The 14805-nt window shown below is 60.9% G+C and overlaps 1 protein-coding gene and 1 long non-coding RNA gene across 2 annotated transcripts; both read left to right on the top strand.

Moving 5' to 3' along the window:
• The first annotated feature begins 371 nt into the window (after positions 1–371).
• On the top strand, positions 372–2642 carry LOC119110703 (uncharacterized). Its single transcript, XR_005095538.1, has 4 exons — positions 372–399; positions 848–1013; positions 1433–1676; positions 2451–2642. It is a non-coding gene; the product is annotated as an uncharacterized LOC119110703 (long non-coding RNA).
• Positions 2643–3636: 994 nt separating this feature from the next.
• On the top strand, positions 3637–13997 carry LOC119109895 (histone-lysine N-methyltransferase NSD2-like; the record flags this gene model as incomplete). The annotated part of the gene is given in 13 exon segments (XM_037233645.1): positions 3637–3949; positions 4407–4544; positions 5046–5202; positions 5732–5882; positions 6334–6471; positions 7070–7215; positions 7590–7741; positions 8421–8577; positions 9358–9530; positions 9533–9567; positions 12736–12925; positions 13258–13427; positions 13699–13997. Coding segments are annotated over 13 exon segments (2079 nt in total), but the record flags the coding sequence as incomplete, so codon positions are not given.
• Positions 13998–14805: the final 808 nt, after the last annotated feature.

The raw sequence follows: 14805 nt of genomic DNA, 5'->3' as shown, positions 1-14805 counted from the left end.
ACAGGGACAGTCGAGCAGTCGCCGCCACCGGTGCCGGATGACGTGCCGCTCCAGATCTCAGAGATGCGCGGCATCGCGCCGCCTGCTGACCCGCCGCCACCGCCCGCCGGCAGCGGGCGACGACGCGCCGCCGGCGGGCACGGTTCGCCTCAGCCCGGTCAGCAAGTACGGCCGCGTGCGGCGCGCGCGCTCCGACGCCGCCTACGTGAGCACGGACCGCACGTACGCGGCGCTAACGGGACAGGACCTGGCGCCGGCTCGGCTGACGGTCGGCTCGGCACGCCGCCGCGCCGCCGAGCTGCGCCGGGAGCTGGCCGCGCCGGGGGGCGAGGCGAGCGCGGCGCAGCCGTTCGACCAGACGCCTCGGCCGGCACCAAAGAGAAGGCAGCCAAGAGTCAGGTGGGTGCGTTGGGTGTGAGCTGGGCTATGGCGCGCGCGCGATTGTTAGTCGGGGTTTCCATTTCCTGGTTGTTCACCACTAGTGGATATGTTCCGCGGTTGTCCGTGGTTGTGGTGACTTGTAAACAAGTACGGGGTGGGGATCGATCGCCGACATTGCGTTACGAGTAACGTTGTAGATGGGCCTGAATGCATGCGCCTGTTCCTTTAGCGGACATGGTACTGCTTGGTGGAGCAAATGCGACCGTCTAAAATTCACTAAAAACGGCCAGTGTGGATAGCCGCGCCCGTCCTTGCCGCCGCTTTACGCTGTTGGTCAATCCTGCTCACCTAGCGGAGCTCCGTGGAAGACGTGCGCAACTGGTGGGCCGTTTGGACGTGAGCGTAGCGCGTGCGCCTGTGAATGCCGCTGGTGGTGGCGCTCCTGACGGGCGCCGTCTGGTGGCAGGCGTCACCGAAGCCGGCCCCGGCGCCCGCGCCCGACTCCAGCGTGCCTTGCGACTGGCTGGTGGGGGACGTGGTGTGGGCACGGGTCAGCGGGTACCCGCTCTGGCCGGCCATCGTCCTCTACGACACCGGGGAGGGACAGTTCACCAAGGTCGTCAGGAAGGCCGGTAAGTCGGCCCGTGCTGCGGGTCGGTGAGAGGCGCTTGTCGCCGTGCGCTGATAATTGCTTGGATTTGAAACCGGCGCAGCTCGAAGCGGAGCCCCATTGATCGCTGATCTCAGTTCAAGCGTCCCTTCGCAAGTGTGAACTGAGAAATTAAAGGCAGCATTTAGAAAGATGCGAATTATCACTTCGTCATTATACCTACTGAACAGTGGGCGCGCCTGTCGATCTGTATGAGGTTCTCCAGTTCTCTTTCGTTCTGATCTTTATGACGTTCTCCAGTTCTCTCTCGTTGTGATCTGCGTAACACCCCGTTAGGTTCCCCGACCTGAGTACCGACCGCGGTGACCTTGTGTGTCCTGCGTGGTCCCAACTGCACCCATGCCTGCACTGTAGCCTTCTGTCGTTCCCCGCCGTCGACAGGCTGCAAGACGTCGCGGCGGTACCACGTGCGCTTCTTCGGCGACCTGTGCCGCGGCTGGATCCACCCGAACAACCTGCGCCCGTTCGAGGGGCGCGCCCAGTTCGACCAGCTGGCGCGCGCCGAGCAGGCCGGGCCGCGGCGCGTCGCCGGCAAGGAGAGCAGCCAGTTCCGTCTCTCCAGCCGCAACCTGCCCAAGTGGCTGACGGGCGTGGCCGAGGCCACGGCCAGCGCCGCGCTGGAGAGGTACGGCGCCGCCCGGCCGCGGCGGTCGGCGTCAGCTCGGCAGCCAGGCGGGATGACTCGGACCGCCGGCCGCGTGGGCTGGCACGGGCGGAGACTGTGCTCAGATTAGTTCGGGGTGGAACGTTCTGTTCAGCTTGGATAGAGCTACGGTTGAAGGGAGTGTTCCACATTATGTGAGATTTTGGACCGGAATAACTGTCTGAAGACCTTTCGGTGCAGTTCACGGTCCTGGCCTTCTGAAGATCTAAACCACTGTAGTTTCGGAGCTACACGCCCGCGAAGATGGGGAGAGTATTCAAAGCCACCTCGGCATTCATGACGTCCATAATAACAGCATTCAAATGCTACCATTTCATTAGCCATGCGACGATGAAGGCCGAGGAAAATATGATGGTCGAGTCGATATCTTAAGCGTTCGTGAGTACGATTTCCAGGTACAACCGCCGTCCAGTGGCTTTCAATCAATGTTGTGCAAGGTACGATGACGTAATCAGACAGTGACGTTTCGAGGATGGTAGTTACCAAACAGAGAAGTTTGTTTTCTCAAGCAGTCTTTTCTTCTTAAAAGTATACCACTAGTTAGAGTGAGCTTGTTTCATCATATCTGATGGTTGCTTCATTATCTTCAAATGTGAAACATTTCTTTTGATGAGATTAGAGCTGCAGTTATTGTTTCATTGTACATTTTCTCGCCAAAGATTGCCCCAAGCTGTGATCGCTACAGCTTGAATGTCGAGGCGTCATGATGGCTTACAGCAGCCCTGTTTTCTACAGGTACGAGCGCGTAAAGCCGTTCGTGGCGCAGGACGAGCCGGGGGCCCCCGCTGCGGAGCCAGAGCCGGCTCCTGCACCCAAGCCAAAGCCGCGCCGGCGCAAATCCGCGCCCGCCTCGGTACAGGCGTCCGCCACCCCCGCTCCCTCCGCCACCGTCACCGCCTCCTCTCCCGCCCCTGGCACCGCCCCCAGCACCGCCCCCTCCCCGGCGCCGGCCGCCGCAGACCGACGGCCGACCAGGAGACGTGGTTCAGCCACTTCTGCGAGAGCGAGCGCGAGGCGGTGGCGGCGCGCCGGCCCGAGCTGGGCGAGGTGGCTGTGATCGAGCTTGCTGGCCGCCCGCTGGGAGGCCCATGGAGAGCGGGAGCGCGCGCGGTACGCGGCCCGGGCCGCGACCCGCCGGCCGGCGCGCGCCGCCGCCGCCGCCGACGGCCGGAAAGCTCTGACGCCGACGCTGACTCCGAGACCAGCGGCCGCGTGCGTGTCCGCCGCGTGGAGAAGGTCTGCCAGGTGAGATGGCGAGATGGTTGTGAGGGTGGGGGGATGGGGAAGTGCTGTTGTAAGTGGGGTGGGGGGGGGGGGGTAAATGGTCTGTGGGTTGAGCTGTCGGTTGTACTCGATCTGCTGTTGAGATAGTCGAATGGAGGGACTACGTCTGGCTAGATAGTTGGGAGGTGGTATGGTCTGTCGGGCCATTGGGCCAGTTATCAGGTGGAGAGGGTATATTCCAGGTGGAGGTATGAAGTGAAGAGGTCCGTCAGATGAGTTAGGTGAATACAAAATTGAACCAAGTGAGCTTGCAGGTTGGATGCCATCTGTGGGATTCCAGCTAGCTCTAATAGGTCTAGTGTTGTGCTAGTTATGTTGGATGCTCGCCAGCTCTTACAACTGTTTTTTTTAATCTTATTGGCAGGCTAGCCTTGTCATCACTAAATTGCACAGCGCATCATTATTGCTGTACTCATATGTTGGAAAGCCCCATCATTGACTGGACGCGCCAGCGCTGTCATCTCCGCTTCCTCCCACCATCTCTCCTGCGGCCTGCGTGCCCGCTGGGTCGGCGGCGACGCCCGCCGCTCCCCTCACGCCCCGCCCCTCGGTCGTCAGCTCTGCGAGGAGAAACGGCGAGCTGGGCCGAGAGCTGGTGCGCTGCGCCGGCTCGTGCGGCGGCGCCTTCCACCTGCGCTGCGCCGGCGCGCCGGCCTCGGCCGTGCGCTTCTCGTGCGCCGAGTGCCTGTCGGGCCAGCACGTCTGTTTCGTCTGCAAGTCGGCGTCCGGCGCGCTGGAGCGCTGCGGCTGGACGGGCCGCTGCGGCAAGCACTTCCACCGGGCGTGCCTGCGCCGGTTACCGCAGGCCCCCAGCTCCGAGCACAGGCTCGTGTGTCCGCTGCACGTGTGTCACACGTGCGTCAGCGAGGACCCGCGCCGGCTGGCCGCCCAGTTCAAGCCGACCGACAAGCTGTTCAAGTGCGTCCGCTGCCCGACCGCCTACCACGCCAGTGAGTGCTGGTGCCGGCCCTACCGTGGCGAGGTGCCCAGGTGCGTCCGCCTGCCGGGAGGTGTATGTCACGCGTGGGGGTGTGGGAGAGAGATTGTGTGTCTTATCTGTCCCGTCCGCCCTTGTCCGGCCCGAGTTGTGCCGGATCCTTTGATGTACCTTGGTGGGGGTCGTGAGCTTGGGCTATAGTTGTAGCCGTGCCGGCACGGACTATAGTTGAGCGTGCCGGTACGGACTCCACAGCACGGGCGCCACGGACTCCACGGCACGGGCCCCACGGATCCCACTGACTCAACTCCACAGTTTGCGTCCGCAGTGAAACCCGTTTTTGGACACGTGCGCAGGTGCTCGGTGTCCTCCGTTACCAGCTGGCCAGGCAGTCAGCCCGTGGTCATTGCGGTTCTCGTCACCTGTGCCCACACGTGGTCGGCTGTTGACGAGCCCGCCACGCTGCTCAGGCGAACGCTGCGTGGCGGCCGGGACGGAAATCTTGAACGCGTCACAGATCATCTGCACCAAACACTACGGCCGCGACACCAAGAGGGGCTCCTCTTCTCACCACATCAACACCACCTGGTGCTTCATCTGCTCCAAAGGTGCGGATCCGGCTTGCTGAGGACAGACGCTGTCCTCCGCTGGTGACCAATGACCGCTGGTGACCAATGACCGCTGGTGACTAATGACACTCGCTGGTGACTAATGACACTGTACAGACAACTGGTGTGTTATACAACTGTTGAGAAACCTCCTGTATGCGGAGCACTTTTATTTATTTGATTTAACATTAACGGTTGGGTCCTGTGTATGTAGAGCTATGCATGCTTATCTATGCTGAGCTATGAAAAATTCTGGTATGTTAAGTCATTCAGTTGGGAAAATTACTGTGCGCCGCTGCGATGGAGCGGGTGGGAAAACACCCGTCCGCCCGTGAGTAAACTGCGTCTGGAAGAGTGCTCAAGTGTGTGTGAAGTTCAGCGTCGCATGTCGGTTGAGCAGCTCCGCTTAGTCTCGATGGGACCATCGGCCGGGGTGTACCCCTTGTGAGGGTGTACCGCTCGGGCCGCGGGCTGACCGGCAGTCTGCGCGCCGTCCGCCAGGCGGCAGCCTGATCTGCTGCGAGAGCTGCCCGGCCTCGTTCCACGTGGAGTGCATCAACGCGCCGATCCCGGACGGCGGCTACGTGTGCGAGGAGTGCGAGAGCGGCCGCTTCCCGCTTTACGGCGAGGTGGTCTGGGTCAAGCTGGGCTTCTACAGGTCAGTGGCGGCCGCCGCCAGCCGCCGCCCGGTGACCCGGACGCTAGCCGGCCGGGCGGGCTGGGCCTTCGGCCAGGACTGCCCGAGCTGTGAGGGACCTCCGCAGGGAGGGGGCGGGGGGGGGGGGGGTGCTATTATGACTGATGGGTGTTCAGTGAGAACTCGTGTGGGACATCACTGATGGCAATGGCGCAAATGGGCGCCAAGTGATCTCAGAAGTTGGCGCGCTCTGATACACCAATCGTCGCTGTCATCAGCAGTGGCACATAGCGGATGAAAGCTATCGCGTAACACAGGGCGGTTAATGTTTGGAGAAACCACGTCCTATCTGGCCATCTTATCATTTAGCTATTTGTCCGGTATTCGTATACATCAGCCGGCACTCCGTTCGCATCGTTAAGACGCCCCACTCCCCACTATCTAGACGGCTCTGATAGTGACCGCTGAGCTCATCTCATGTGTGCAATAGAAGAATAGTCTGAGCTGCTGATCGTCTGCAACACTGCGGCCGCGCGGCCGCTTGCCTCAGGTGGTGGCCGGCGATGGTGGTGCCACCCAACGACATTCCGGAGAACCTTCTGCAGATGGAGTACAGCACGGGCCAGTTTGTCGTGCGCTTCTTCGGCTCCAAGGACTACACCTGGATGCGGCGCGGTCGCGTCTTTCTCTTCGAGGAGGGGGTGAGGGAGGCTAGTGTGTACCAGGCACCGTTAGTGTGTACCATCAACCGACGACTGGTATAACATACCAGTCGTCGCGCTCTCCTTGGACGGCGACGCCACGGTCAGCGCGTATGCGTTGCGCGTCTGCCAGCACGGGGGTCATTCGTGCGATGCCTTTTGGTTCCATTCAGTTTGACATTCAGCTTTGACAGACATGCTGACAGTCAGTTCCATTCAGTTTGACAGCTGAATGAATTAGCGGACGTCAGGCCGCGGATTCCATTGGTTCCATTGGCTCCATTCAGTTTGACGTGGCTGAATGTGTCGGCGGGCGTCAGGCGGTGCCGCGGTCGGAGAGGGCTTGGGAACAGAGCCCAGCGTCGCGGAGAGTACATGATCGGGGTCGTGCGGCGCAGCGGCGCCCGCAGTCGGGCCCGAGGCGCCTGACGCGGCGCGGGCCTGTCGGCAGGACTCGGTGGGCCGAGTGCACGCCACGGGCTCCAAGACGCTGACCTCGTCGTACAAGAAGGCCATGCAGGAGGCCACCGTCTACTACAAGCAGTACAAAGAGAGCCGCGAGAAGCAGAGGGAGGCGACCGACATTCTGGTCAGTGGGCGGGCGGCGGCACCGGTCGCGGGCGCGGCCCGGGCTCATGCGAGCGCCGCGGCGGGGGTTGGGATTGCGATGTGAACAGACGTTTGGAGCCGGGGAGATGGAATCGGGCAGGCTCGGGGCTGGGGGAAGGGGGGGGGGGGGGGGCGACGTAATGCGTGTCATTTGCCTGCCATTCCAAGGGAATGTTCATGAGTGGTGTCGCCCTCTCTTCACTTGTCTCACCTCACGGCAGCAAGCTCTGCCAAGCAGGCGTTTTGAGGATTGTCACTTTCACCCGCGATTTTGGAATCGAGCGTCAAGTGTCACGTATCGAGTCGCCAGAATACGTATACTATATTCTGATACGGCGCTTTCGCTCAAAATATGCATGCTATCAAAATGTATCGGGGTAAATAAGCCGATCAAAAAGAGCTGAACGAAGATGGATTCAACATCTGGGCCTTCCCATCACTTTCCACGGCATGGTTACACGTGGTGTGGCCGATCCGGTGAAGCTCTGAGCCCTGGCCCTGCACCGCGGCTGGGTCGCGATGATGCGTCTCCCGTGCCGCCTTCCCACACCCGCCTGACGCCTCGCTCCGGCCCGCAGCGGCCGCCGGCCTACATCCGGATCAAGAGCAACAAGCCGGTGGGCGGCGTGAAGCTGTCGAGCGGCGATGTCAGTCAGGCGACGGCCTGCGGCTGCCGGCCCACCGACGAGAGGCCCTGCGGCCCCGACTCATCCTGCCTCAACAGGTGGGCAAGCGGCCACGGTCCGCCAGCCGCCAGCCGCCAGCCGCCAGCCAGGGCACGCGACGGCCGCGGCAGGGCGGCGCAGCCGCTGTGGACGGGTGGGGTACACTGTCGGGCGCTGGGGGAGAGGTGTGGCGTGCGGCTCAGACGTGAGGGGACTCAGATGAGTGATGTCAGACGCCAGATGGCCTCTGCAGCGCCGGTGTGCTTCTCAGCTGGTGCTGGCCGTCCTCACAGGTCTGCCGGCGGCCGCGCGGGCCTTCCCACTTCCCTCGCCTCTCGCCGGGCCATCCCCTGCCCTTCGCTTCTCGCCGGGTCCTCCCCTGCCCCTCGCCGCCCGCCGGGCCCGTCGACTGACGGCGCGCCATCGCCGGCAGGATGCTCATGTTCGAGTGCCACCCGGAGCTGTGTCGAGCCGGCGAGCGCTGCCTGAACCAGCGCTTCCAGAAGCGACTCTACCCGCCGCTGCAGGTGGTGCGCACCAGCGACAAGGGCTGGGGTCTGGCCGCGCTCGTCGACCTGAAAAAAGGTCCGTCGCCAGCGGCCTGTGCGGGCGTCACGTGCCGATTTGTCGGCGCCGCGTGCTGGCCGTCGGCGGCGCCGTACGTTTATTGCAGCCGCCGTCAGAAGCCATTAGCGATGCATGCGGGCCGTCTGGCTAGTGTCAGGCAGGCGTGCTTGGAGGGTTGAGTCATTGCACTGCGCGATGTCTGTATTCCGCGGATCTCTGCAACCTCTTCATCGCTGTAGCCTTGGATGTCTCATGCTCCCGCGATCCAGTCGAAGTTTGGAGATGGCTGTCTTGCTCAATTTGGGTTCAGATGCGGTAGCCAAGATCAACTGCACGTCCCCGGTTCAGGCTTTCTTTGCATGTTTGACCTGGGGTACTTTAATTTTAAGTAGGCGGTTCTCGTGCACGTGGTGTCAGTTAAGAAGAAGCAGAAAAAAACGAAAACGTTGCCGTGGGTACGCTAACAATAGCTGGGTCAGTTAGGTTACCCTGTGGTCACATTTTCCGTTATACTGTGATCTCGTGGCCCTACCATGCTACCATACCATAGTAGGGTGGCTAGGCGGCCGGGCGGGGAGGGAGCGGGGGGGGGGGAGGGGTGGGGACGGCATGGCGTGGTGGCTGTAGTGTCTGAGCAGTGGACCAGTGACGAGTAGTGCCCGGAGCGCGCGCGTCACGTGCGACCGGCTGGCCCCAGGCGACTTCGTGATCGAGTACGTGGGAGAGGTGATCAGCGAAGCGGAGCTGCAGCGGCGCGTCGAGTACAAACACCGCATGCAGGACGACAACTACTACTTCCTCACCGTCGACAAGGACCGCATCTTGGATGCCGGGCCCAAGGGCAATCAAGCCAGGTGGGCGGCCGGGCGGGGCGGCTCTGCAGGGATGACGCTGCCCCTGGCTGGGACGGCGACGGACGGCTTACCCGCTGGGTCAGGCTGGAGTGCTGGGAGGCCTTGGTCGCCGGTGTACGGCTGGGACGGCTGCGGACGGCTTACCCACTGGGTCAGGGTGGAGCGCTGGGAGCCCTGGTCGCCGGTGTCGGACTGGGACGGCGGCGGACGGCTTACCCGCTGGGTCAGGGTGGAGTGCTGGGAGGCCTTGGTCGCCGGTGTACGGCTGGGACGGCGACAGACGGCCGACCCTGGGTCAGGTGGAGTGCTGGAGCCCTGGTCGCCGGTGTCGGACTGGGACGGCGCGGACGGCTTACCCGCTGGGTCAGGGTGGAGTGCATGGAGCCCTGGTCGCCGGTGTCGGACTGGGACGGCGGCGGACGGCCGACCGGGGTCAGGCTGGAGTGCTGGGAGGCCTTGGCCTGCCGGTGTCAAGCTCCTGTAGTACGGTATTCTGCTGCCGCGCCAGCGACTGAGTGGTAGTGGCGCCACGTGGTGGTCGGTGGTGACCCAGGGGTTTGGTTCGGTTGGGGGAGGGGGATGTAGGGAAGGACAGTAATTGCCATTTTTTATTTTATTGCATTAACTGTTGCATTACATACATTACATTACATACATATATTACATTAACTGTTAATGTGAGATGATTTTAATGCATTCTAAAAATGTTATCTTCTGATTGCCCACTTCCATGGCTGTCTTGCTGACGCCCGTCTCCCTCCCTCCCCACCGGTTGGGCAGGTTCATGAACCACTGCTGCCAGCCCAACTGCGAGACGCAGAAGTGGACCATAAACTCTGAGACTCGGGTGGGGCTGTTCGCCATCACCGACATCCCGGCCGGCGAGGAACTCAACTTCAACTACAACTTCGACTGTGTCGGCACGGCCAAGAAGCGGTGCATGTGCGGAGCGCCCACTGCAGCGGCTACCTGGGAGACAAGGCGCTCAAAGTGAGTCCGACCGGGGGGGAGAGGAGAGGAGAGGAAGAGAGAGAGGAGAGGAGAGGAGAGGAGAGGAGAGGAGAGGAGAGGAGAGGAGAGAGAGGAGAGGAAGGAGAGGAGAGGAGAGGAGAGGAGAGGAGAGGAGAGGAGAGGGGAGGAGAGGAGTGGAGAGGAGAGGAGAGGAGAGGAGGTAGAGGAGAGGTCGGCCGAGGAGAGGCAGAGGACAGTGTTGGGATTTCGCACTTTGGGAGGAAGAGGGCCGGATCTCCCAGGGGGGAGACGTCCCGGGAGTGTCCCGACGGAGTACCGGCACCGGGTGGGCCGGAGATGGGAGCGGGTGACGTCCCAGTGAGTGTTCCCGAGGCGGGGTACCCCGACCGGTTGGGCCGGATCTTCCAGTGGGGGGAGACGTCCCCGGGAGTGTCCCCGGCGGAGGTACCCCGCACCGGTCGGGCCGGATCTCCCCAGTGGGGCGGGTGACGTCCCCGGGAGTGTTCCCCGGCGGAGGTACCCCGCACCGGTCGGGCCGGATCTCCCCAGTGGGGCGGGAGACGTCCCCGGGAGTGTTCCCCGACGGAGGTACCCCGCACCGGTCAGGCCGGATCTCCCCAGTGGGGCGGGTGACGTCCCAGGGAGTGTTCCCCGACGGAGGTACCCCGCATAGGGGGCCACGCTATGAGCTTTGCCGACGCCGAAAGCGAACATGACAGACGAAGAAGAAGTGCGAAACCATGCTGGTGGGTAGTTCCTCCACTCATGGGGCGAATGGAGATGAAGGATTACAAACCGTGAGATGTGGGACGAGAAGCGTGTTTGGATCACTACAGGTGCGCTACGGCCGGTATTTGTGCATTCTTGTACATGACTTAAGATTTCGCGTCATATTTTACAAAAAATATTGGGTATTTCGGTCGCATGAGAGCAGTCAATCGTCTAGACCCCACGACATCGGATGGGAAGCTAACGAAAGAGAAAGACGTCTAAATTTGATGAGTTCAAGTGTTACGTTGCCAAGCAGTGAACGTTTTGTTCGTTTTCTACCGGGAAATGGGCTACTGAAGAATTACGTGGATGCATGCTGCAGGCTTTTGAAATCCAGTGGTGTTACATTTTGTATCCGAATGGGTGCGCATCGGAATAGACTAGGAAAGCTTGTCAGAACTGAGGTTTTACAGCATTCTGTGATTCAAATTCTAGCATATGGGGACTTTGGTTTCTGTTTGGACTCAACATTGATATATTTCTGAATTAATTAAATAGCATTCAGTCCTGCATTTAAACCTTGAATAACACCGATAGATCAATGAAGCAAAGGACCTGTGACCTAGTCCGACGGCGAACCAGTCTATGCCCGATATCTTTCTGTAGATTATGAAGGACAATATTGGCCTAGAAAGTATTTGAAATACGGATATCCACGTTTGCTTGATATCCGTGATGATGCCGATTTTTACTTGTTCACACAAGTTAAAACCTGCCTTTCAGCCTATTAATCTTTGCTGTTAAGATTTAATTATGGGCGCTTATGCCATATATGGGCGCCATAGTGACTGCGCGGTCGAGGCGCCCTTAAGCCCCAATACTACTACTACTAAGATTTAATTTTTTAGCTTGATATATTTAAACTCGATTCCAATCCTACAAATCCGAATCCTCAAGTGTCGCAGGGGTGTTGCATGGATGTTTAGGTGCCTTGCACTTCAAAATTTGGAGTTGTGGGTTGGCCCACACCAGAGTGGATGGACATTTTTTCGCAACAGTTGAGGTCACGTTTTGCCTTGCGTCAGGCTATAAGAGCCAGCAGGTCAGCAATTATTGTTGAACCTTGTGTTCTAGTCGTTCAGATTTGGCTCCAGTTTTAATGAAGGGAGGCTCAGGAAACTACTCCGAAAGGGCGTAAGCTCTGACTAAATTCCAGATGAGCGTGTTCTCTCAGTCTTCCAGCGATTGTGCTCATTACTCTGCTAAAGGTTTCGGAATAAAGGTGACAGTATGGAAAGATCGAATATTCGGGTAACATGCAGGCCCAAAGGATGATCTCTCGGAGGCTTCCAGCTGTAACCAGATAGGTTAAGAGCATATAGAGTGCTCTTGAGAGAGTTAAATGATAGGAATGGTGAGCAGTTTTTCATTGTTCATGGAATGAATTAAAATAATGTCAGCATTGGGTGGGTCCCGCAGCCGTGCTCCCCGTGTATGGACGAGATTTCCGGTCAGAGTCGGGTGTCCCTGCTATCTCACGCACGGACGAGATGTCCGGCCAGAGTCGGGTGTCCCTGCTATCTGACGCACGGACGGGATGTCCGGCCAGAGTCGGGTGTCCCTGGTATCTGACGCACGGACGAGATGTCCGGCCAGAGTCGGGTGTCCCTGCTATCTCACGCACGGACGGGATGTCCGGCCAGAGTCGGTGTCCCTGGTATCTGACGCACGGACGAGATGTCGGCCAGAGTCGGGTGTCCCTGCTATCTGACGCACGGACGGGATGTCCGGCCAGAGTCGGTGTCCCTGCTATCTCACGCACGGACGGGATGTCCGGCCAGAGTCGGGTGTCCTGCTATCTCACGCACGACGGGATGTCCGGCCAGAGTCGGGTGTCCCTGCTATCTCACGCACGGACGGGATGTCCGGCCAGAGTCGGGTGTCCCTGGTATCTGACGCACGGACGAGATGTCCGGCCAGGTCGGGTGTCCCTGCTATCTCACGCACGGACGGGATGTCCGGCCAGAGTCGGGTTCCCTGGTATCTGACGCACGGACGGGGTGTCCGGCCAGAGTCGGGTGTCCCTGCTATCTCACGCACGGACGGGATGTGCGGCCAGAGTCGGGTGTCCCTGCTATCTCACTCACGGACGAGATAAAAGCAGCTGGACGCTATGACATCCAACCGGAGCGTTTCGCGCCTGCAAGCCGAGAAACGGCCTGGGCGGTGTGGGGCCTGGCGGGGTTTTATTCTATGTTCGTTTTCGTCCGTGCCGCTACCAGTTCGTGATCGTTCGTGGTGGAGAGTTGCAGGAGGTGGGTGAATCCGGTCAATGCGGCTGTTGTGCAGGACGGACTGGAGGTCGAGAGGTTAGTCAGGGTCCTATGCGAGGTTACGGCCCGTGCTCACAGTCAGCCAGCGCGCCGAGCGTCGCCGCCGCACCACCCAGCGCTGACGGCCACTCCCACCGCGCAGGTGCTGAAGACGACGCGCGACGACAAGACGAAGCGGGCGAAGCGGCGCCGCCGGCGACGGCCGGCCAAGCCGCGCTCCGAGGACGACTGCTTCCGCTGCGGCCTCGGCGGCCAGCTGATCCTCTGCGACTTCGCCGACTGCCCCAAGGCGTACCACGCCAGCTGTCTGCAGCTGGACCGGGCCCCTTACGGTGAGAGGGACGGCGGACCTCGGCCCCATCGTGAGCTGTATCCAGATACGTGTACTACTGTCAGGCTAGAACGCTTATTGCCTGCTACTTAGAATATAAGTGTGGAAGGTACTCGTATTAGGTTTGCTTCTTTTTGTTTCGTGGCTATGTCTGTTGAATCGTTTCACATCCTCGTGGTATTCTTGCCTCAGACGTTGATTGCAACACTCATTGTACAACGCTAACGACATCCCGTGTTTGTTGAATGCGTTACTCCCTGAACGCACGAAGTGTCGGCCTTGACCCGGATGATGCCGAGTCGTCGCCGCGCTGACGGCGGCCCACGTCGGCAGGCAAGTGGGTTTGTCCATGGCACCACTGCGACATATGCGGACAGCGGGCCGTGCAGATGTGCGTCCAGTGTCCCAACTCGCTCTGCAAGAACCACCTGAACACGAGCATGGCACACCACCCGGAGCTGGGCGACCTGTGCGACGACCACGAGCCGGCCGAGGTGGCGCAGGTGAGGGCGACGCCGCCCGCTCCGGCTGGCCGCCACCGCGGTACGATGGGCGGCCGGGCAGAGATGAGGCAGGCGGGGATATGGGTCCGCTGACTGTTGACTGGCAACCCCGAGGCATGGCGCCTTTGGGAGTGGTGAGGCGCAGTGTTATTCTCGTGCTAGTTTCGACTCCGGTCGCGGCTGGATCACGAGCCGCTTGTCGCGTCGTGGGGCGGTGCGCTGCCACCGACCGCACCGCCCTCTCATCCGTCCCTGTTCTCCCGGCCGTCAGATGCTGACCGAGAGGGCGCGGCGGCGGGAGGACGCGCCGGAGCCGCCGCTCAAGCGGCCGCTGGCGGACGGCGACGGGGGCGACGCCAAGCGGCCGCGCTCGGAACCGACGTCGACGGAGGGCACGTCCGAGAGCGAGTCGGCCGCCGGCCTGGGCTGAGTGCCGGCCGGCCCCGGGCCTGGTCTGCTGTCAGGGCGCGGAACAACCAGACGCCGCCCAGGTCCGATCTGGTCTGGCCTGGCCTGCCCTGGTTTGGTGTGCTCTGGTCTGGTCTGGCCTGTTCTGGTTTGATCCTGTCTGGTCTGGGCTGGTCTGGTCTGGTCCGGCCTGGTCTGGTCTGGTCTGACCTGGCCTGGCCTGGCCTGGCCTGGCCTGGCCTGGTCGGGTCGGGTCGGGTCGGGACATGGGACGAGCGAAACGAGTCCGGTCCAGCTCCTGCCTGATCGGGACGCGGGACGATCGGAGACAGCCCGGCTCTGGTCTGGTCTGGTCAAGGCCCGGGCGGGGCGCACGCTTCCCGCTTGGGTCTGGTGGCCTGGCCTGGCTGGGACGCGGGACGGACAGCCGCCGGCCGCCGTGTCGCCGTCATTGCGCATTGTGCCATGTGTTGTGTGGGCTCCACCAGTTGCTGTTGGCCGGAAGCGGCGCGGATGTCGCATGGTCTTATTGTCCGATTTTGAGACATCCTCCGGCCCAAAGCCGTCGAGCGCGCCCATCTGCAGTGTAGACGACTGACAGCTCTTTTAAGAGTGTACCTCTGCCGATGCCACCCGCTGCGTTTCATCCACTGCTGCAGACTTCATTGAATGGCGGACATAAGTGTAAATACAAATAAAAACGAATCCCAGACCTTTGCGCTGCCGATCGCCATGTTGTTCTCACTCGTGTAGATGGATGCAGCTCCTGACGTACTGGCCGCGACTGCAGATGTGAGGGGTCGTAATAAAACCATCGTGGCATTGATCGTTGAGCAACAAATAAAAGAAGATGACATGCTAACTGGGCCTTCGCTGTAGACGGCTTATGATCCTGTTCGCCCGATTTTGAGACGTTCCTGTCGCTGAAAAGCTGCCTAGCGAGGTCACTTGCAGTGCAGACGACCGATAG

Source organism: Pollicipes pollicipes, unplaced genomic scaffold (assembly GCF_011947565.3).
Source record: "Pollicipes pollicipes isolate AB1234 unplaced genomic scaffold, Ppol_2.1 Scaffold_7231;HRSCAF=8579_pilon_pilon_pilon, whole genome shotgun sequence".
Classification (NCBI taxonomy): Eukaryota; Metazoa; Arthropoda; class Thecostraca; order Pollicipedomorpha; family Pollicipedidae; genus Pollicipes; species Pollicipes pollicipes.
This window is presented reverse-complemented; position numbering and strand designations above follow the sequence as displayed.